At 42.9% G+C, this 21,033-nt stretch overlaps 1 protein-coding gene across 2 annotated transcripts; it reads right to left on the reverse strand.

Annotated features, from left to right (window-relative positions):
- Positions 1-5,946: 5,946 nt before the first annotated feature.
- Positions 5,947-17,067, reverse strand: Leprot. Of its 2 annotated transcripts, none has more exons than XM_027400506.2 (4): positions 16,947-17,067; positions 13,217-13,292; positions 9,292-9,478; positions 5,947-7,746 (listed from the first exon to the last, which is right to left on the reverse strand). In XM_027400506.2, exons 1-4 carry the CDS (start codon positions 16,960-16,962, stop codon positions 7,630-7,632), a joined length of 396 nt encoding a protein of 131 aa, XP_027256307.1. In that variant the 5' UTR covers positions 16,963-17,067; the 3' UTR covers positions 5,947-7,629. The 2 variants fall into 2 exon arrangements, with proteins under 2 accessions (XP_027256307.1, XP_027256308.1); XM_027400507.2 differs by lacking the exon at positions 16,947-17,067 and adding an exon at positions 16,501-16,748.
- Between the last annotated feature and the right edge of the window lie 3,966 nt (positions 17,068-21,033).

The raw sequence follows: 21,033 nt of genomic DNA on the forward strand, positions 1-21,033 counted from the left end.
CTAGTCTCCAGAGTGAGTGCCAGGACAGGCTCCAAAGCTACACAGAGAAACCCTGTCTTGAAAAACCAAAAAAAAAAAAAAAAAAAGAAAGAAAGAAAGAAATGCCCTTTCCTTCTCTTTCTTAATAAACGTGTCTCTGTTTCTAACACTAGTCATGTGTCGCTCATCAAATTCTTTGTTCTGGGACGCAAGAATCTAGAAATCCATCTGGACTCTGGACCATACCTATAATATCCATGCTGTTAGAAACAGTTTTTTTTTTGACCCCTTGTTATTTTGGGGTGGAGGAATAAATTCACAAACTAATCTGAAGAGAGAAAGAAAGGAAAATTGTCGAATTTCATTGTTTTTATTAAAAACTTTTTCATACAATATATTTTGATAATATCCCTTCCCCTCCCCAACTCCTCCCAGATCCTCTCTACCTCCTATTCACCCAACCTCATGTTCTTTCCATCTATCTCTAAAAAAGAAAAAGAAAGCAAGGAAAAGCAACAACAAAACCCCTAATAAGACAAAAACAAAACCAAATCAGACAAAAAGCCCATTCCCCAACAAAAGGAATCCTTTTTGTGTTGGCCACATCATCCTTATTTTCTTATTTGGCAGGTAAGTTGTATACAATATACAATAGTATGTCGCCCACACTGGGCATGATTTTCATGACTCAGCTTCCCAAATGTTTGAATGACAGGTATGCGCCACCATTGGTGGTTTCTCAGACCTCTCGTTTTCATTGTGACCATAATCTAACCAGTGTCCCAGCTACCACACACCTTCAGTTCCTAACTTCTTGTGTTGCTATTTGACTCACAAGGTCAGTCCTTGGTGACTTGTCTCTGAATTTCTGGGCCTGCTGGTGGTAGGAGCACCGCAGAAGCCATTCACACCATGATAGACAGGAAGCAGAGGGAAGGGACCTGGGATTAAATACTCCAAGGACCTACATCCAGTGACCTGTATCCTCCAGGTTGATCCTACACCCTCCCCACAACCCCAAAGTTTCCCCAGCCTCCCCAAATAGCACCACAAGCTGGGAACAAAGTGTTCACAATCCAAGTCTGTGAGAACACTTCATATTCAAACCATAACAGCAATTCAGGGGCTATTTTGTTTTTTAACTTGTCTGGGGAATTTTTAAATAACCACTTATTAGGATAATGGGTTTACAGATATTATAACAGATATAACTGGAAAAAATCAAGGAAGGGAGAACTAAGTGAAAAACAAGGCAATTTATAAAAAATGGACATTTTAACATGCTGGTGAATTTTGGAAATTTCGAAATAACCAGACTATGCTAGCATACATTCTATTAGCAGTCACTGGGGGTGCTTTTTACATAGCCTCTGGAGAGAAGTGTGTAGATAAATGTAGAAGGGCCTTGAGGATGTCCACTTTGAGAACCATTTATCTAAACATGCAAGCTACTTTGCTGTGGTGAGAGACAAGAGAAAACAGTGAGCTAAGTCCTCCCACCCCACCTAAATATGGAGCTGCAGCACACGTATGCCTTTCAGGGTCTGCTGTGTGTCTGTTACTTAAAGAAATAGGCTCCAGGACTATAGCATTTTCTAGAGTTGTCAGGGTGGGGGAAGGGAAAATGAGCGACAGCTAATGCACATGCGATTTCAGGCGGGATGATGAACACATTCTGAAACTAGAGGTGGTGGTTGCACAGCTCTTGGAATAGCCAAAAACTAATGGACTGCATATTTTTAGAGGGTGAATTTTGTGGGACGGCAAAAAAAGGAGAAGTGTTGAAACATTTCAAGTCTTTTGGCCCAAGAAACTGGAAAATAACGGAGAATCACGAGCTTGACTTTGCATGTTGCACATTGAGACTCAAGTGAACAGGACACACTGTCCCTGTGTAGACAATTCTGAGGGTTAGAGGAGTCTGCCCCAGAAATAGAAATGTGTGTCATCTGCCTACAACAGGCAAAGGCCAGTGTGGTGCTTGGAATGAGAACAGCCCCCGTAGGCTCAACTGTGTGATACTTGGTCCCCAGTTGGGGATGATGTTCAGGGAAGTTTTGCAGAAGGAAATGTGTCACTGAGACAGGGTTTTGAGGTTTTAAAGCCATGGGCCATTTCCAGTTAACTCCCTCTGCCTCATGCTTGTAGTCTGAGATAAATCCTAGCTAGCTCTTAGTTTCTAGCTCCAGCCACCATACATGCTGCCTGATGTCATATTGTCCCCACCATTAGGAACTATGAACCCAAATCAATCTTCTATAAATTGACTAGGCCATGTTTTTCTTTTTGTCACAGCAACAGAAAAGTAATACAATGAGACAGCATAAAATCACCAAGTGAGTAATGTCATTATTTCATTATTAATCTGGCTCTTTTAATTGGTTTATTAAAGGTGAGAGACCAGACTAGGCACGGTGGTGGCTTACACCTTTAATCCCAGCACTCCAGAGGCAGAGGCAGGTGGATCTCTGTGAGTTGGAAGCCAATCTGGTCTACATAGTGAATTCAGGACATCCACAGCTACACAGAGAGACCATGTCCCAAAACAACTCAAGGAGGGAAGAAAAAAAAAAAAGTTAGGTGTCTAAACCTGGCTTGTTGGAGTACAAGCTTTTCTGTAACAAAAGGGCCAGAGAGCTGTGGTTGTGTTAAGGGAACAAGCACACAGTTTGGGGGAAGCTCTAAGAATTGTGGAACTGGCAGAACATGGTAATACAGAGGAAATGAAAGTATTGAGACAGAAGCACAGCTACATTCATGCTTTAACTTATAAAGCAAATGACCATCAGGGATAACCAGATTTTAGCCAAAGCATTGGGAATTAACAATTGCATGATAATTATTAGCACTAAGTTTGAATTATTCTGGGAATAATTAATGCTTAAGTTCATTATCCATTAATTGCAAGCATATGAAGTGCTCTAACACCCATTTTTGACAATCAACACTGAAGGGACACATCGCAGTCTCTAAAGTATGCTGTGTTCTGAGGGTCAGTCTTGAGACTTCCACCCTGTCTGTATTCCCGGTACAAAGGGTGGACAATTCTTTGAGAACTGTTTTGTTTTGTTTTTTTCTTGTGGAACTTTTTGTACTCCTATTAGCATTGCCAAATTTGTTTCTAGTAATGAACTATGAAACTAATGAGATAACACAACTTCTTTGTGATCTAGTTCCTACACCCATTTGTAAACATCAGATCAGATCTTCCCTAATGGATAGAACATGAGGATCCACAGTTTCTTCAGCATCACTTCACACTTGTGTGCCTTTTCTGTAGTTAGATTTTTGTCCCTTTTCCAATACAGCATACTTTCTCTTTGTGTATGTGTGTGTTTGTATATATGTAGACATAGATTTGTCTACATGACAAAATTTATGTCATGCATTTTCCTCCACTGCTCTCCACTTTCCAATTCAGCTAGTCTAGCTAGCCAACTTGCCTCAAGGATCCCAAGTGCTGGGATTACTGGCGGGCCACCATGCGTTTTATGTGAATGTTAAGAATCGGAACCCTGTTCTCACACTTTGGTAGCAAGCTCTTTCTCCACTGACGCATGGCTCCACCCCTTCAGTACAGCATGTCTGGATTAACCTTGCTACTCTACCTGCACCCAAGTCTGCCACCTCCCAAGGGAGACTGCCCCAATACAGTTGTAATGAAGGCCTGCATTCCTTCAGGCAGATATTGCTTCCAGTACCAGCACTGCCTCTCTTCATCGACAGTAAGAGCAGAACACAACCAGTCAGATGTACACTAAGGTTATCCAGACAAAAGCACTGGAAAACAAACCTTCTGGTCCCCTTTCCAGACACAATGCATCCCAGGGTATAACAGAATCTTTTTAAATTTAATAATGTGCATTAAAGCCTCCAATGAAGAGTTAAGCAACAACAAGTTTTACTTGAAAAGTGACCATTTTCATCATGTCATGTACCCAAAGGCAGACTCAGAGATCTCTGGCTTTAGAGTTGGGTTGCACACATCATTGCTCTACCCTGGCAGCCTCACCATTTGAAAGCAAATCATAATTCATAAGCTAGAACTTTTGCAAATAAAGGAATTATCGAGACAAAATGGAGAGAATAGAAACACGTAAGTTACATTCATCTACTGGATAATGTGTCCAGGCTATAATTAATTACTATGCCTGGAAAATGCTGGCATTACAAACATTTTGGTTCTATTAGGATGCAAATTTTAATTCAGTGAACTATGAGAAAGCACATCTGTGACATCATCTGAGCACTCCTCTAGAGTATCAGAGGTGTTATTAACATAACAAAACATTTCAGCTTCCAGAAAACTCCTCGGCAGGGAGGTAACTAAGAGTGGAGGTCGGATAAAATACCTGTGAACATGAAAACAACTGAAAACTGAAGAGGGGATGAGTTGACCCATCCCAAACACAATCAAGGCTGGACTGCTTGTCCATTTTTCTGTGACTGAGAAGTGGGTCAGAAGGTACTCACAAGCACTTGGCTGCAGCACCTGGGAGACCTGCTGGTACTGACACCAGTTTCAGAAGGGAGAGAAAAATAGACAGCACCTATTCCTTCTGTGAAGAAACTGAATCAGATGACTTTTCAACAGCATGGGATTATCAGCTAAAGCTGATTAATGGGGACCAGGGGGGTGAAGCTGATGTAGGAAGATCCCTGGTTGGAAGAGTAGTCAAACTCACTGGAAGGTGCCTGGACCCCAAGGGTACCTGGAGGCAGAAAGGAGTAAAAACTAATGAAGAAAGACCTTGTTCTGAATAAAAGAGGTGGGAACTCCCACTGTCCTTGCTCCAAAATCTCACACCTTTGAAATAGGACTACTGTTTGAACTCAGGTAGGGGCCTTCAGTCTTACAGGTTAGAGCCAACACAGTCTACCTGCCTCCACCCATTCATAATAGCACAGCTGTGGAAGGGAGTTTCCCATTCTCCAGTAAGCTAGTTGCTGGAATGTGTTAGTCCTGTCATGAGAATTCTTGCTTGTGAACAAATCTTTGAAGTGTATTCTCAATTTTAGAATGTAATTGATACACTCCAAATTTTTAAATATATTCTACAACATAAGAATGGGTACTTCTTGGAAAGATTTAAAAAAAAAAAAAAACAACATTGTGACCAAAAAAACCCAGTACTAAATATTCTTATATGGCTAACATTTATTGCTTATGCTAATTGGCACTATGGAATAAACGTGTCTCCTTTCAGACACACAGCAAATCTAATAATCTGTCACTTCAAATACTTTCTTAAAGATTTGTGTGTGTGTGTGTGTGTGTGTGTGTGTGTGTGTGTGTGTGTGTGTGTGTGTTTGTGTGTGTGTATGTCTGCGTGTGTTCGTGTGCAGGTACCCTCAGAGCCAGAAGGCACTCGATCCTCTGGAATTACTGTTGTCAGTCAGTTGATGTGGCTGCGGGGAACTGAACCCAGGTCCTCTGCAAAACCAGCAAGTACTCTTAACCACTGAGCCATCTCTCCAGCCCCTCAAATACGCTTTGTCCAGGTACCTCTCATCATTCTGGAAATAAAATGTAGAGATAATTCTTAAGCCAGGTGTGGTGTACGTGCTAGTAATCATGACACTCACTTGGGAGGGTGAGGAGAGGAATCAGGTGAGCTTAGGGGCAGTCTGGACTACTGAGTAAGACCCCAGCTTAGAAGGAGAAAGGGGAGAGAAAAAGTAAGACTTGGAGTGTGTACATTAAAGCCTTCATGGTTACTTCAGATGTGCATAAACAAACAACCAAGACACTTCTGAACAAAGTAGGATAGATTGATGGGTGGCTATTGCCATCTGAGGGAAAGAAAAGTTATTACAGTCAACTGGGCACTCAGACAGCATTCCCGAAGTCACCACTGTTATTCTGAGACAGGATTATTGCTCAAACTGTCCATTCCAGTTCAAGAAATACTCACTCATCTTTTAAGCAGAGTAATACAAGATGAAAGACATGAAACTCAACTCTCCTTGGGGGTTTAAAGCCAAATTTATTACAATAGCAAGTGCCATGATTAAAAATGCTGGTTAAAATGGTCAAGTATCTAAATAACTTTTCTAATGTAAATACTAGAAATGACAACAACTCGATATGTACACAAAATATTGAAAACATAATATCATGCACAAGGCCAAAAAGTAACATTGCACGCTGTCCACTGTCCATTCATCCGCCGGTTGCAGTGTCACTGTAGCCTGGGGAGGGTGTGCTGGTCCCTCAGACCACAAGCTTCAGAGAAGAGGGCTCTGGACCCTCACCAGCTACCAACATTAATGCTTAACCACCGCCGCCGCCGCCGACAACATCCTGATGAGGTGGCTGTTTTCACTCCCTTCTCCTCATAGGTAGCAGATAAAAAGGGTAAGCTAGAAAAACTGTTTATTAGAACCACCGTGACATGGGTCCCCGTGTTTCCTGTGGAGGTGACATCAAATTTAGTACAAAGAACAAAAAGTGCACCATTGTGTAAATCCCAAGAAGCCCTCACCCGCTGCTTGCTCTTGACTGTCACACACCTCCAGGAGAGGCCGGGGGCCACCAAGTGCAAATGGGAAGGTTGGGGTGGGGGGCAGGAGACAGAGGGAAGGGACAGGTACAAGGTTTTACAGGGAGTTTTCAAAGAATTGTCTGTCCTTCCCTCCACTTAAAGCAGGGATGGGTTCCAGCCCAGCTTCCCTCCATGCACCCAGAGGGGCTTTTGGGTTATCTTGTGACTTACTCTGTGCAGTCATTGCCCTTTAAATGATGTGAGGATTCATCTATTTCCTCCCAAGAACAGGACTCTCCAGTTTGTTGTTGTTTGTTTTCTTTGTTGTTGTTTTGGGGTTTTTTGTTTTTGTTTTTGTTTTGGTTTGGTTTGGTTTTTCGAGACAGGATTTCTCTGTGTAGCCCTGGCTGTCCTGGAACTCACTCTGTAGATCAGGCTGGCCTCAAACTCACAGAGATCCACCTACTTATGCCTCCTGAGTACTGGGATTAAAGGGGTACACTCCACGACACTCTACCCAGGTACCCCAAAATTTGAGGAACATCACAAATATTATAGGTTTAAACATTTTAGAAACATCAAGAGTATGAACTTATTCTTAACATGGGGCAGGGCTTTCTTGGTTTTCGTTTTGTTTTGTTTTTTGCAAATGAGCATGGAACACCCAGAGAGGTTAAGTGGTTGTGCTAAGGAGAAGACAAGAGAGCAAACATGATGCTTTTTCCTCTATGACAAAGCTTCTCAAAGTTCGACATGCATATGACAAACATGAACTCTCATCCAATGCATTTGACCTAATGGGGGCTTTGGACCCCAAATCCCCGATAAGTGCCTAGCAGATGCTGATGCTTTTTGTGGATGAGGCTCACTCTGAGAAGAGGCTACAGTGTATAGAGAGAACGCCAACTCTGCTTGGGCTATAACAGACCTGTCCCAGGGTCTCTGGTAACCCAAGCATATCCCAAGTAAAATCTGAGTCAATGGAGTGATCTATTTGCTAGGAATAAAATTCATCTTTTGTTTACAACATCTTCCCTAAGATGGTCATGATATAAAGGTATAAAAAACTCAGCATATTAAAATCTGTAAGAAACCACCATATGTGTACACTTATACATACAGTACAAATTCTAAAAAACTCAATGCTTTCCATCAGAGTAAAGGGCTACCACTGTTCCCAACTGAAGTCATCTCCTCTTCCAAAGACGAGGAAAAAGCCTTGAATTGTGAGAAAAATGACAGCATTGCCAGCCAGCACAAGGCCACAGGCTCCCCACTTGATCTGAAACACAAGAGAAGGAGTAAGTCATCTTCAGATGGTACTCTTTGTAAATCTCGGATTCTCTACACCAGAAACCCCCACTGAAACGTGACACAGGGAAGACAGTGAACTTGGAATCAATACTTCCATGATGTTTGTTCATTAATTCTAGTATCATCCTTTACATTGTTCCTATAGAAACGTCTCTACTTGGTTTTAGTTGACAACGACTGCCTCAAGCAAAACTCATGATCCAGTTACAACATCGGGTGCAAATTCTCTGCAGCCATCACTCTCTTTCACAGAGAACAGGGGTTGGAAAATTCCACATCTATTTGCTTCTTTTCTAGGCAAGGCATGCTTTAAACAACAATCTGCAGTCAAATGAAAGGGGTAGCCCAGCTGGGTAGGTGGTTTTATGGAGGCACAGCTGGAGACGAGAGTACCCTCTAGTGGGCATTTTTTTTTCTTTTGGCTTCAAAATAACCAAGAGAAAAACCAATGGAAGTTTCTTCCCCAAACACAACCTCAGTGTTGAAAGTGCAAATATGAACACTTAAGGCTGAAGAACGAGGGCAAGGCCACCTTGTGTTCAGAGCTTCAGAGAGCCTCACGGCTTAAGTAAAACTGAAGCAGCATTAGGAACTCTGGCTCAGTAGGTCTCAAAGACACATTTCTGGCCTTACTCTCAGTGCCTCCTTTATGCTTCATCACATGGCACTGTTCTTTATTCCACACACTGCGTTTTCACACTTGGGTGCCATTCCAACAGCCTTGTCTACTTTAATCAAAATCCTATTTGGCTTTAGAGGCCCATAGCAAGCAGCACCTGGCATTTCTCTCTTTTTGGTACTCCTATGGTATTCTCATCTGTTTCTTTCCCCATACTTGGTATACTTTAGCATACTTCTTCATCAGGACATCATCTTGTTCTTTGCATGCTGACACTATGGAATTTTTAACCCTGGCATTTCATATATGGTATTTAATGCTGAATGAATGAACAATTTGTACATATTTGTACATGTTTGATAGCCAATGTGTTTGGCAGAATAAAAAACAAAGAGTAGAAGAGTTGGAGAACATCAAGAAACTGAATAAATTATACCCACAATGTTTGATTTACATGCAAAAAAAAAAAAAAAAAGCCTACAATGGCTGTGGTGACATCACTCACTAGATACTCCTCAGTATATCCCAGAGTACTGAGAAATAAGTTCCTGGCTCCAACTCAATATGATCTTCATTTTCTGATTGTCTTAGCATCGTTTCTATTGTCTTTATGGATTGCCCTGTGGCGTAAGAGGCAGGACTCTAAGAATGGTTGGAAAGAATGGCTTAATATGGAAAAAAACAAGAAGTCATATGATCTGACTAAATGTTAAGAGAAACAGAGAAAGCATTCTGAAAATATGACCAAGACACTGATGAATCTCAGGCAGGAGAGAGAAACTCACTCTACAGCTACAAGGAAAGTAGAAGCAATGAAAATGAACTTGAGGTCTCAGACACAGGCCTTTGAAACAAACCCTGACTGCAAGTAAAACAATAGACAACAGAACTCACCACAGCCACACGAGCAAGAATAACAGGAAATCCAAAGGCAGAAACAACAATCCCAGTAGTGAAGAAATATGCCAGTTCCCGACAGGCACTGCTGGTCGCATCGGAGTCATAGGTGACCCTTTTGGCAATGAAGTAGGGGATGGGGGAAATGACGTAGAAGATCAAGACGAACAGAGGCCAGTAAACGCTGTCATCAGTGGAGCCACGATGACACCCAAAAGAAATGTTACATTTTAACTCAATGGCATATTGTTGTTTCAATATAATTATTTTACATGCTTAAGTAAAAACATTAATCGACTATGACTATTATAACATGACAATATTTCTACCAGGCACAGATACAGTTAGAAAATATTACTTATTTTCTAATATATACACATATTACATTAAGAAACAACTATAGAATGTTATATTACAGATCTGCAGGTTTTTGTTTTTTTTGTTTTTGTTTTTTTTTTTTTTTTTTGCAGTAGTAGGGACTAGACCTAGGACTTTGTCTAAGTTCAGCAAGAATTCCACCACTGAGCTATATAGCTGGCCCTGACTAGCAACTCCAAGGACAGGATCTTAAAAAGCCACCTCTGCTTCCCCTGTAGAACACAGTACAGCGGTTTACACATGCTAGTTTCATAGAAATTTTTGAGTGCATGCAGGCACGAAAGTGTCCAATGATTTAAAATGAAACACAAATCAGGCCTCATATCTACTGCTTTCCATGTCTTCAATTCATTCTGGACCACTCCACCCTCATTCTCTGAACCTGTAGCCACAGCAGCCTTCTCCCTGCTCCTTGCACGCTCTGGTCTCAAGCTTGCTTTGGGCTCTTCTCACTTGCAGTTCAGCCTAAGCTGGGAGAGCCCTTCCTGAAGGTGATCCTTGCCTACAGCACCCTGTCTAGCTTTCTGAATAACACTATTTGGTAACTTTGTGCTCCTTAGAACAGAGATGTCATTTGTCTTAGTCAATCTCTGTTTATCTCCAGAGCCTGGAATGGGACGTGCCATTTGCACTTGTTAAATGGGTGGGAAAACAAACAAACAAACAAACAAAATATTTTAGTAATGAAGGAATGAAAATGCACTTTTGCTCACTTGTTCACAACCTCACCTTTATTACAGTGGATAATTACAAGTATAATCTCACATAAAGGGGAAAAAAAAAAACACCCCCAGTTGTTAAGAATAGCCACTGAATTTCTAATTGTGTTTTCACTATAAATACTTTCAAAATAATCTATCACCCTTGTCTCCTTCGGTTAGCCACCCACTGAAGAAAAACATACCAGCCGGTCGTTATCATAAGCACATGGCACAATAACACACACCATCACCAAACAGTAATCATGCGGATCCACCCACACAGCAAACACTCCTGGGGTGAAGCCCTAGGAAGTTGGGTGATAACCAGGAAGCAAGAAGGGAGTGTCCTTCAGCAAGCAGACTCGGGTTGGAAACAATGAATGTGAGCTCCTCACTTCATACTACAGAGGTTATTAGAATATATTCCAGAAATCACCTGAAAGTATTGCTGGGTAGTATCAGGACAAAGACAGCGAGGAGCAAGCTACAGAGGAGGGACCTAACTGGCACCTGCAAGCTCCCTGGAATACTTTGACAGTTTTCTGAGGCACAATCTAAGAGATTGTCCCCAAGCAGCGTGAGCCTGTCAAAAGAACTTCTATTGTGGGAGTGGTCTTTTCATACATAAAATTTAACATTAAGCATAAAATAGTTTATTAAATGGGAAGGCCAAAGATTGGCAAACCCTTTTCTGAAAAAGCCCACACAGAGAACACAAGTGGCTAGGCAATCACAGGCCTCTGCCACCTCTACGCTCTGCCACTGTGGTACAAAAGCCATGACGGTGGACCTAACAAAGCCTAACCCACAGAAGTGGGCAGCAGCTACATTGGCCAGTTTGCCAACTTCTGATTCAGATGAAAGTCCCAAGTTACTGTCACAAAGGCATAAAATGAGTCTCTTTGTGGTGGCAGCAATGTGGGCTGTTCTCCTCTTATGGAGACATGGTACATTACAGAGAATCCAGACACCAGGATTCAATTAGTCATGGAATGATAGAAAGTGCCATGGCCAAGAGCAGAGCAGAGTACCACATCCACAGCTGCTATTTACTACTGTACAGCCAGCAAGGTTTTTACTATTCAGGCTCTGGTTTCCCAGGTAGGAAGGGGAACAGAATATTCCTAAACAAGAATTCAGTCATGGCCATGAACACTCTGAACAAATGTTTTTTGTTTATATCATGTTTCAATGATGTGTGTGAATATTTCTGACTCCATGGTAGATTTTAACTCAGAAATGTTTTCCTGATTAGTTTTTTGCCAACTTGATACAAGCTAGAGTCATTTGAGAAGAGGGAATCTCACTTGGGAAAATACCTCCATAGGATTGGCCTATAGGCTAGCCTGTGGGGCGTTTTCTTGATTTATGATTGATGTGGAAGGTCCAGCCCACTATGTGTGGTACCACTCTGAGTAGGTGGTCCTGGGGTGTATAAGAAAGCAAGCAATGAGGAGCAAGCCAGTAAGCAGCATTCCTAATGGCCTCTACTTCAGTTCTTGCCCTGACTTCCCTTCATGATGAACTACAACTGTAAGCTGAAATAAACCCTTTCTCCCTAAGCTGCTTTTAGCCACGGTGGTTTTTTTGTTTTTTTTGTTTTTTTTGTTTGTTTGTTTGTTTATCCCAGCAATAGAAAACCTAAGACAAAGATCACAAAAGCTGGTTCCAGCTGGTCTCAGTCACACATTTCAGGGTCAAGGCATTCAAGTCACTCACCACTCATTCAGGCGGGCACGAACTTGCTTGAGCCCGGAGCAGTGAGTAAAAGCTACTTCCACCTACACAGTCCATTTCCTTCCATTTCCACAGCTCTAGGCCCCAATTATGCTACATCTCTGACAGTGGCCCCTTAGGATCCTCCCAGAGTCTGTCAGCACATTCCTACCTAGCCTCATTATATGTCTTCCCAGCTCCTGTTGTCTGGGACACATAATCTAACCTCCTCCACTGGGCATACAACTCCCCAAAGAGCTGGCTTAATCACTTTTTAGTGGGTTCTAGGATAAAGGCTTCTGACTGTTCCCTATGCCTGGGATGCAGAGCAACTCTTGCTCATCCACTAAGTCTTGGCTCAGGAGAAATGCACGGGTCTGCTCTCTGAGCTCCCACTCTCTCTACATTCTTATTTCCTTGATTAATTCTCTCTGTCTCTCTCTGTCTCTCTCTCTCTCTCTCTCTCTCTCTCTCTCTCTCTCTCTCTCTCTCTCTCTCTCTCTCTCTCTCTCTCTCTCCAGACTTTACCTGAAAGCATCTGGGGCCAGGACTTGTTCTCACATCCCCAGATGCTCCAGGTTCAGGGCTTAACAACTGTTTATCAATTGAATACATCTGTTTTTTTAAAAAGAGCTTTTTTCTACACAAATACACTGGTGCCTGAAGGGACTGAATTCCTAATCTAGACTTCACCAACTCATGAATTACAGCATGGGCCACACGGATTAGACTTTGACAGTAACAGTAACAGAGACACAAAAAGACGTTTCTTTGAGAGCCGGGGAAACAGCTCAGTAGGTAAAGTGCTTGCTGTACAAACAAATGCCAAGTTCAATCCCTAACATTCATGTAATCCCAGCACTGGGGTCGGGGGTGGGGTGGAGGTAGAGACAGGAGGTCTGCATAGCTGGTTGGCCAGTCTAGCAAGCTCCAGGTTCACTTAGAGACTGTCTTCCAAAAAGTAAGGTGGGAAAGAGACTGGAAGACAAATCACCTCCACAAATAACTGCATACATGCATGCTCATGCACAAGCTCACTCTCGCGAGCACACACACACACACACACACACACACACACACACACACACACACACACACACTGTAATTCTTTTTTTCAAACAACTTACCCATAGTCCTCCAAGGCACATCCCAGCATAAGAAAAGTCAGCCCAATAGCCCCGCTGAAGGATAGTGCCACCAGAGCTGTGAAAACACACAAGTAAATGTTTCAGGATCTAATCAGTGGTTGTTTAGGGGTGGTGGGTCCAGAAACCACTAAAAGCTACAAAGATTTGTTTAAGGTATGGCAAAATGTCATGGGAATAGATGGCAGTGGTGGCAGCATGACCTTGTAAATACGATAAAGTCAACAGAATTTTACATTTTAAAAGGCTGAGTTTATGGTATCTGAATATATCTCCATAAAACATTCTCACTTAAAAAGAGGCACAGGGGGCTGGCAGGTTGGCTCAGCAGATAAAGGCAACTGCTGCCAAGCCTGATGGCCTGAGTTCCATCTCCAGAACCCTCACTATGGAAGGAGAAAACCAACTCCTGCAGGCTATCTTTTCACCTCCACAGGTGTGCTATGACATGTGCATACCCACATACATTTTTAAATGAAATTTGAGAGCTTAGAAATTTAAGCAAATGTAGCAATTTACTTACATTATCAATTGATGTTACACCTGACCATCCAGTGAGTACTACAATGTGACTGAATGTCTGTGTACCTTTTAAACTCATATATATTTGAAATCATAACTCCTGGTAAGATGGTCTTAAGAAGTGAGGCCTTTGGGTTTGTTTTCTTTAAAACAATGTAGTCCAAGCTGGCTTCCCACTTTAGATCCTGCCTCCACAGCTCAAGAACTGGGATAACAGGCATGCACAGCCAGACATTTAGGAAATCATTATATTTAGATGAGAGCATGATGACAGAGTTCTTTTGACAGGATCACTGTCCTTATCACAAGAGAAAAAAACTAGAGTTCTTTTTTTTTTTCACTGTCTGCCCCCTGGATCTTGGACTTTCTGGCCTCCAATTCTCAGGATTAAGTCACTTAAACTACCCAGTTTGTGGTTCAGTTGGTACAATAGCTCAAAGTCAGTACGACAACTGCCTCTGTCCACCTTTAAAACCAAAAGTAGAAAGTTCTCTAGCCATTCCAGCAACTTGCCCCTACCTACCACATGGCTTTTCTCTATATTTGTCAAAGCATAGTTAGCCAGGCTTGTCAACGCCAGTGAGGGGAACACACAACATGCCTTCATAGAAAACAGTCCCCAACTAATGGCCACTATAAATCCCCCACACACTGGACACTCACACACTCACATCAGAACATGTTTGCCCTTTCCATTTTGCTATGTGACAGCCCTCAGGCTAACTCTTAGTCACCAAATGGGTTGTTCAGACATCGATTCTGCAACCAGCTGATTACATGACCTTGGGCAGCTGGACCTCTTGAGCCTAGTTTCTTACCTGTAAGCTGGCAATGCTGGTCCCATTTCATTGGGCTTATGGAAATTAAATTAGATAATCTATATAGGGTGCTTGACAAAAGGAGCTCATTCACTCACCTCGAAGGTCTCCACTCACATAGATATTTGATAAAATAATAAATCAAAAGCACAGGGTACTGGATCATCCAAATTTTCTTCTTAAAATCCCTACTAGAATTAGCCACTAACTAATGAAGACTGTTTATTGACTTCTTTTATTAACAGATTTAGAGAGACTGTTTAACTGAAAGTTACCATGATGCCTCCCAGAAAACCTAGATGAAAACAGATGTCAGGGGATGAGAAAGGAATTTCTATATTAATTTCTCTCTTTTTCTATTAATAAGGTATTTTTAATGGACAAAGGTCTGTGAGTTTAGAAGTTGCCTGACCTTTTCCTTGTAGCCTTGCCCTGCTCCTTAGTGACAGACCACCTCTTCCAGGAACCTAGAACATGTGAACAAAAGACCTACTTCTTCTTTCTGTTCCAAAACCATCTCAGAGTTCACAACCGCATTTCTGTAAGCTGTGTGAGTGTGTGTGTGTGTGTGTGTGTGTGTGTGTGTAAGGGGAGTATATAAGCCATAGCACATGTAAAGACAACCTTGTGAAGTCAGTTCTCTCCTTCCACCTTCCCATGGGTTTCTGGGATTCCTCCTTTTACTATGTAGATCCCAGGGATCAAACTCAGGTCTTAAGGCTTGGCAGCAAATGCCTTTCCTACCAAGCCAGTGATTTGCAACCTGTGAGTAGTGACCCCTTTGGGTCACCCTTTCACAGGGGTTGACTAAGACCATCAGAAAGCACAGATATTTACAATTCATAACAGTAGCAAAATTACAATTATAAAGTAGCAATGAAAATAATTTTAGGGTTGAGGGTCACCACAACATGAGGTACTTATCAAAGGGTCACAGCATTAGGAAGGACCACTGTACTAAGCCTTCTTGTAGAACTCTGCTTCTGTGCTTACATGGGCTTTCCCTGTATGTCTTCAAGTACGAATTTCCCTCTTATCTGAAGGATATCATGATAACAACTGCAGTTTGTAAATAAGTTCACACCCTTTTTTGGCACTGGGGACTTAGAACTTGAACATATCTTTGGAGGGACATGATTCACCCCAACATATTATCTCTATGTTACCAACTGTCTCTGAGCACACCTCATTTCCTTACACAGCAATATAATTATCTGCAGCTGTCAACTTGGTAAAAATGTCTCATTTGTCTGTCTCCAATGTAGTCTCTTAATAACAACTGAATTACCGGCAATTTTTTTTTTTTTTTACTTTGCTTAGTTCTTGTCCACTTATAGCCCGTGTTCCTTTTCACTACATGATTTCTAGCACGTTCACACATAAACTTCTGTTACCATTTTGTACTTTCTGGCCATGACCAAACACTCTGTAGTGGTGAGACACCATTTTTCTGTTTTCTGCACTGCCTTCAATGGATATATTACTATATAGGGGACACTGCCCAAGTAAACCACGTTTACTCAGCTGATACAGAATATAAAAGTTCTCCAGAAACGGTAAGGTATGTCTGTTACTAGCTGCTCACACAGATACATTCATAGTGCACCCACAAGCACACACATGCTGTCCATCTGTACACATGTTGGTAAGTAGGAAGGTCTTGGTGGACAGTTTTCAAGGAAAGGAGGTCCAACACAAGAGACAAGTTAGTCAACTTTGTGCAGATGACCAGAAATCCAAATAACAGGAAGCCTTCCAGTAACCTCCCCACTCAGACCCCTATTGCTCTTCATTCATACAGATCAGGGTGGTGATCTCTGTGCCCCTTTTATCACCATTCAAAGACACAAACAGCACACTCACTGCGTTGTCTGTTCACAGTCGAGTCAAAGAAAACACTCAAGAAAGTCTTGTTAAAAATCCCACCTAATCAGAGCCCCAAGGTTGCGACGAATAGAGTATTTCTGGTTACTTTTCACTGCCATATGCCAGGAATTGATTCTGCCCATCTAGAAAATCGTTAAGGAACAACAGGACCAAGTTTCCAACACCCTGCCTGGAGACAAAGGCTCCTCTATAAGTCATAGGAAACTGCGGAGAGGCAGGAAGGTGGGGATGTGGGACCCTGGTGGGACCCACGGGGAACTGAGAAGCCCAGGAGGCGACAGTGGAACGCACATCCCAGAGGAGAAGCCCCCGCCAAGGGTCTGGCGGGCGTGGGCTCGAGCGTTTAGAGGGTCCGCGAGACACAGCTGCAGCGCACGCGGGAGCCCGGGGTCTGCAAGAGCCTGCACGCTCAGCCAGCTGCTCGCGGCACAGCTAGGACCCGGAGCGACCCCAACCACCAGCCGCGGGCGGGGGTCGCGGTGTACCTTTAACGCCCGCCATGTCCCTGGACCTGAGGCCGTCGCTGCTTCCGGCTTCCTCTAAAAGCCGCCCCCACCCAGACTAGTTTAGGGATGGCGTGCGAATCCGGAGCCCGCCCCGCCCCGCAGGGTGGGCCCCTGATGACATTGTCCCCGCCCCTAGCCAACAGGGCCACGCCTCTTCCTACAGGACCCGCCTCCTGTTGTTTTAGATCCCCCCGCCCAGTCCGCGGAGCACCGCCTCCGAGTCTCGAGCCCACCCCTCGAAATAGGACCCGCCCCCTGATCCTGGGGCTCCACCCTCAGCTTGTGGAGCCCCGCCCTCAGAAGACAGCTCGCCCCACCAAGCAGATCCTGACTCCTATTGGTTTTGGTTTCTGCCATTAATAACCTCACGCCCAATTCGGTCGGATCCTTTCCTACAGGCTCTCAGCACTTCCTGTTCAGATCCAGCCCACAGAGACCCTCCCCAGGCACACTTCGCGGACCTATAACTCCTCCCCCAGTTCTCAGAGTCCCTCCCCTACCGCACGGATCCTGCCTGTCTTGCAGAACCCCGCCTCCGCTGGATTGGTTCCGCCTCCGCCACTCAGAACCCAGACTCTACTGGTCCTAATTCCTGCCACTCAAACATCGTTCACGAAGTCTCCAAGCTCCTGGCCCAGAACTCCGCTCCTAATCTTAGCGCCCCTCCCACTTTCACTACCTCAGAATCTTAACTCTTCAAGGATCCTACAAATTCTGAGATGTCCCAGCCCCGCCACTCAATCTGGGAACCAAACCTCCCTCACAGTCGTGACTTCCGACCCAGATGCTGTCTCATGGTATTCTAGATGCTTAGTAGCTACATTAACATTTTGTGTGAACTAGTGTGTCCCTCTGTCTCCTTCATTCTTGTTTATTTGTAGCGATAAGTACCATACAGACTCTTTGGGTCCGAAGTTTTCCTGAGTCTATTATTTTTTGTAACATGGATCTGCAAGTAACTAAGGCCCAGAGCCATTTTTTTTTTCTTACCTTCATCACTGGAATCTTCATCTTAGAAACCATACAATCGAAAACATCTACAGAAAGGAGTTCAGAAAGCATAGGAACTGTGCCTAACAGGTCCTTAGATAAGATCGGAAAACAAAAACCACGAGGAAACACGTTTTGGGTTGTTGGGTTTGTGTGTGTGTGTGTGTGTGTGTGTGTGTGTGTGTGTGTGTGTGTGTCTGTGTGTCTGTGTGTCTGTGTTGTTTTGTTTTTTGTTTTGAGAAACACTGCATTTGCATAAGTTATTACAATAGATTTTCTAATCTTCCTAATATATCAATTATAGTGTAACCGTTAGAATTTAAGCCATTGTACCATTGTAAGTGTGTATAGGATAAAACAGTGTCCATAGGGTCTGGTACTATCTGCAGTGTCAGGCACCTGCTAGCATCATGGACAATACACCTGGTGAAAAGGAGGCGTTGTGGTACCTGAAAAAGCACTCAGGAAATGCTCAGTGGAACCTGTGTTTTTAATACCTTGATTGTAACCACTGGGCTACTTTAGTGAGGAGCTAGGATATTTTCCCACTTTAAATGATTAGGATACATGATGTAAAACATTCTCCTCCCATCCTCAACCATCCAGTTTGTCCCTGAAAGGCCATGTAGAGAGGTTTGCTAGAGCCTTCTATGTCAGCCTGCATCTAATCCCATGATTTAAAAGAAACTGACGTAGGAGACACAGGGTAGTGTGAATGCCCAAGGCTTCGCAAGAAAATACTGAAAAATGGTAAGAAGAAGGAGAAAGAAGAAGGGTGGGGGGGAGAAAGGAAGGAAGGAAGGAAGGAAGGAAGGAAGGAAGGAAGGAAGGAAGGAAGGAAGGAAGGAATTAAGTAACTTAGTTGTTGGCCCCAGGGCCATGTTTGGAAGCACAACAGTTCTGAGACAATGTATATCTCCAACTGCTTTCTGCCACATCACTGTCCTTTCAGGTCACTGAGCACTTTAAAGTGGTCACTTGCCAGAGTTTGGACCATCACCCAAGAAATCAGACTTTTCTTGTTTTTGTTTTTTGTTTGTTTTTTGGGGGGTTGTTGTTTTTTTGAGACAAGGTTTCTCTGTGGCTTTTCAGAGTTTGGACCATCACCCAAGAAATCAGACTTTTCTTTTTTTGTTTTTGTTTTTTGTTTGTTTTTTTGGGGGGGTTGTTGTTGTTTTTGAGACAAGGTTTCTCTGTGGTTTTGGAACTAGCTCTTGGTGACTAGGCTGGTCTCGAACTCACAGAGATCCGCCTGCCTCTGCCTCACAAGTGCCGGGATTAAAGGCGTGAGCCACCACCACCCAGCCAGACTTTTCTTTTGCCAGACATTACATTGAAAAACTGTGGTACTCACCCATTCCACATGCCACAAGAAGAGCCGCCAAAAGCTGCATCTCACCCCAACCAGCCATTCCTATGTTACTTGACTGTATAAGATCTGGGCCTCTGTCTATGACTAGAGTAAGAGTACTTACGATGAACCTTAATGTTTCCTCCTTGAGTTCAAGTTTCAAACACTATGAAGTAGATTTTATTATCTCCATTTTACAGCCAGTAAAACCAAGGCCCAAATAGTGAGCAGGGAACAGGAAGGCTGAGATCAAGCCCTGAAACACTCAATTCAGCCACTCACGTGTCACAGCACATCTTATACTCAGGGAGGCAGGGTTGATAGTGATGAGAAATAACAGTAATACCTGATGTGAAAGAGGGTGTTCAAAGCAATTCACTGATTTCATATCAATCTGCATATTTACTAGTGTCTTACCTGTGGCATTTACCAAAAGTTGGTTCTATTAACTGTGGGAGCAAAAAAAAAAAAAAAAAAAAAAAAAAAAAAAAAAAAAAAAAAAAGTGTGATTCCCTATCCCAGTCAAGTTTCATGGCCAATACCACTATACCAAAAGACAGGTTACAACAGAAAAATCACAACAAATTTATTTGATATGGTTTTAAATGACCACAGGTTGAAGACTCATGGAGTCTGTGTGTACTGTGCACTCTTACGTTTAGGTTTGATGAAGCACTGATAGCCACATAGAAATATGATGGGTCAAAAGAGTTTAACCTAATAGTGATGGGCTCAGATGGAAACCTGAGAGGTCTGTCTATTTACATTCTTCTCAAGTGGTCTGTGCAGCATTCCTCCTTCCAGATATGATGGCACAGGACCCTTCCTGGGCTAGTGAGCTTACAATCTACAATTAAAGGTGAAAGAACTTCCAATGATCAACTCTTACGGCAAAAAGGAGGAAAATGAAGGTGATTTTAGGTTTTATGTCTGGCTTTAAGGGCATGGGTTCTATGACCTGCCTAAGCAAAAATGAATGCTAGTCTCTGTGATCTACCTAGGGAAGGAAGATGGGAGACTGGAGAAATTTGGTTTTTGAGGTCTTCAGCTTGGAGTCATTTTCTGAGCCCTGACATAGCAAATATTAGTAAGTTAACTATAAATAGTGTCGCCTCACCCTATCCCATGGAAAATATCCTTCTCAAGCCCTAGCTCTTATATGGCCATACATGTAAGATCACCACAAGGTATCATACGTGCCCCGGAGCAGGCTCTAAGGTCAGCACATCAGTTGAACAAGCGTGCAATGACACTAACAGAAATCCATAAACAGACTTCCCTTCTTTACCCACAGCTACCCCATCCACAGACCCTACCAACATCTGCCATTTTCTATGTCCAGATCTCACCCCACCCTCAACCCCAAGGAGGCAGAAGAAGTGCCAAGGAAAGGAGTGTTTCCATAAAGACTTTCCTACACCTGCACCCATTTCTCAAACGGGAGGGCTTCCTGTCTCATTTATTATCATTAACAGTAGCAATAGTTATCAATCAGTATCCATGGGATAACAATGTACACCCATGGTCCCTAATTCTTCCGTGGAAGAACTGTGAGGAATCTATTTTACACATGGTAAAACCAGGACTCAGAGAGTGTAAGGTATCTGTCAACGTAACTGATATTAAGTAGGAAAAAAAATAAAAATCTCTTGATTTGACTCACATTTTCTGGTCTGGTGGTTCCAGTATGGGAAACTGACTTGTGCTGTGATAACTTCCTCTGGA

This window comes from Cricetulus griseus, chromosome 2 (genome assembly GCF_003668045.3).
Source record: "Cricetulus griseus strain 17A/GY chromosome 2, alternate assembly CriGri-PICRH-1.0, whole genome shotgun sequence".
Lineage (NCBI taxonomy): Eukaryota > Metazoa > Chordata > Mammalia > Rodentia > Cricetidae > Cricetulus > Cricetulus griseus.

What these genes read in the sequence shown, in the direction of transcription:
- Leprot (XM_027400506.2), bottom strand. An exon ending in TGTGCCTTGGAGGACTATGG is followed by an intron (nt 9,479 to 13,216) that starts GTAAGTTGTTTG and finishes CACTGATGACAG; the next exon opens with CGTTTACTGGCCTCTGTTCG. An exon ending in TTCTTGCTCGTGTGGCTGTG is followed by an intron (nt 7,747 to 9,291) that starts GTGAGTTCTGTT and finishes CTTGTGTTTCAG; the next exon opens with ATCAAGTGGGGAGCCTGTGG.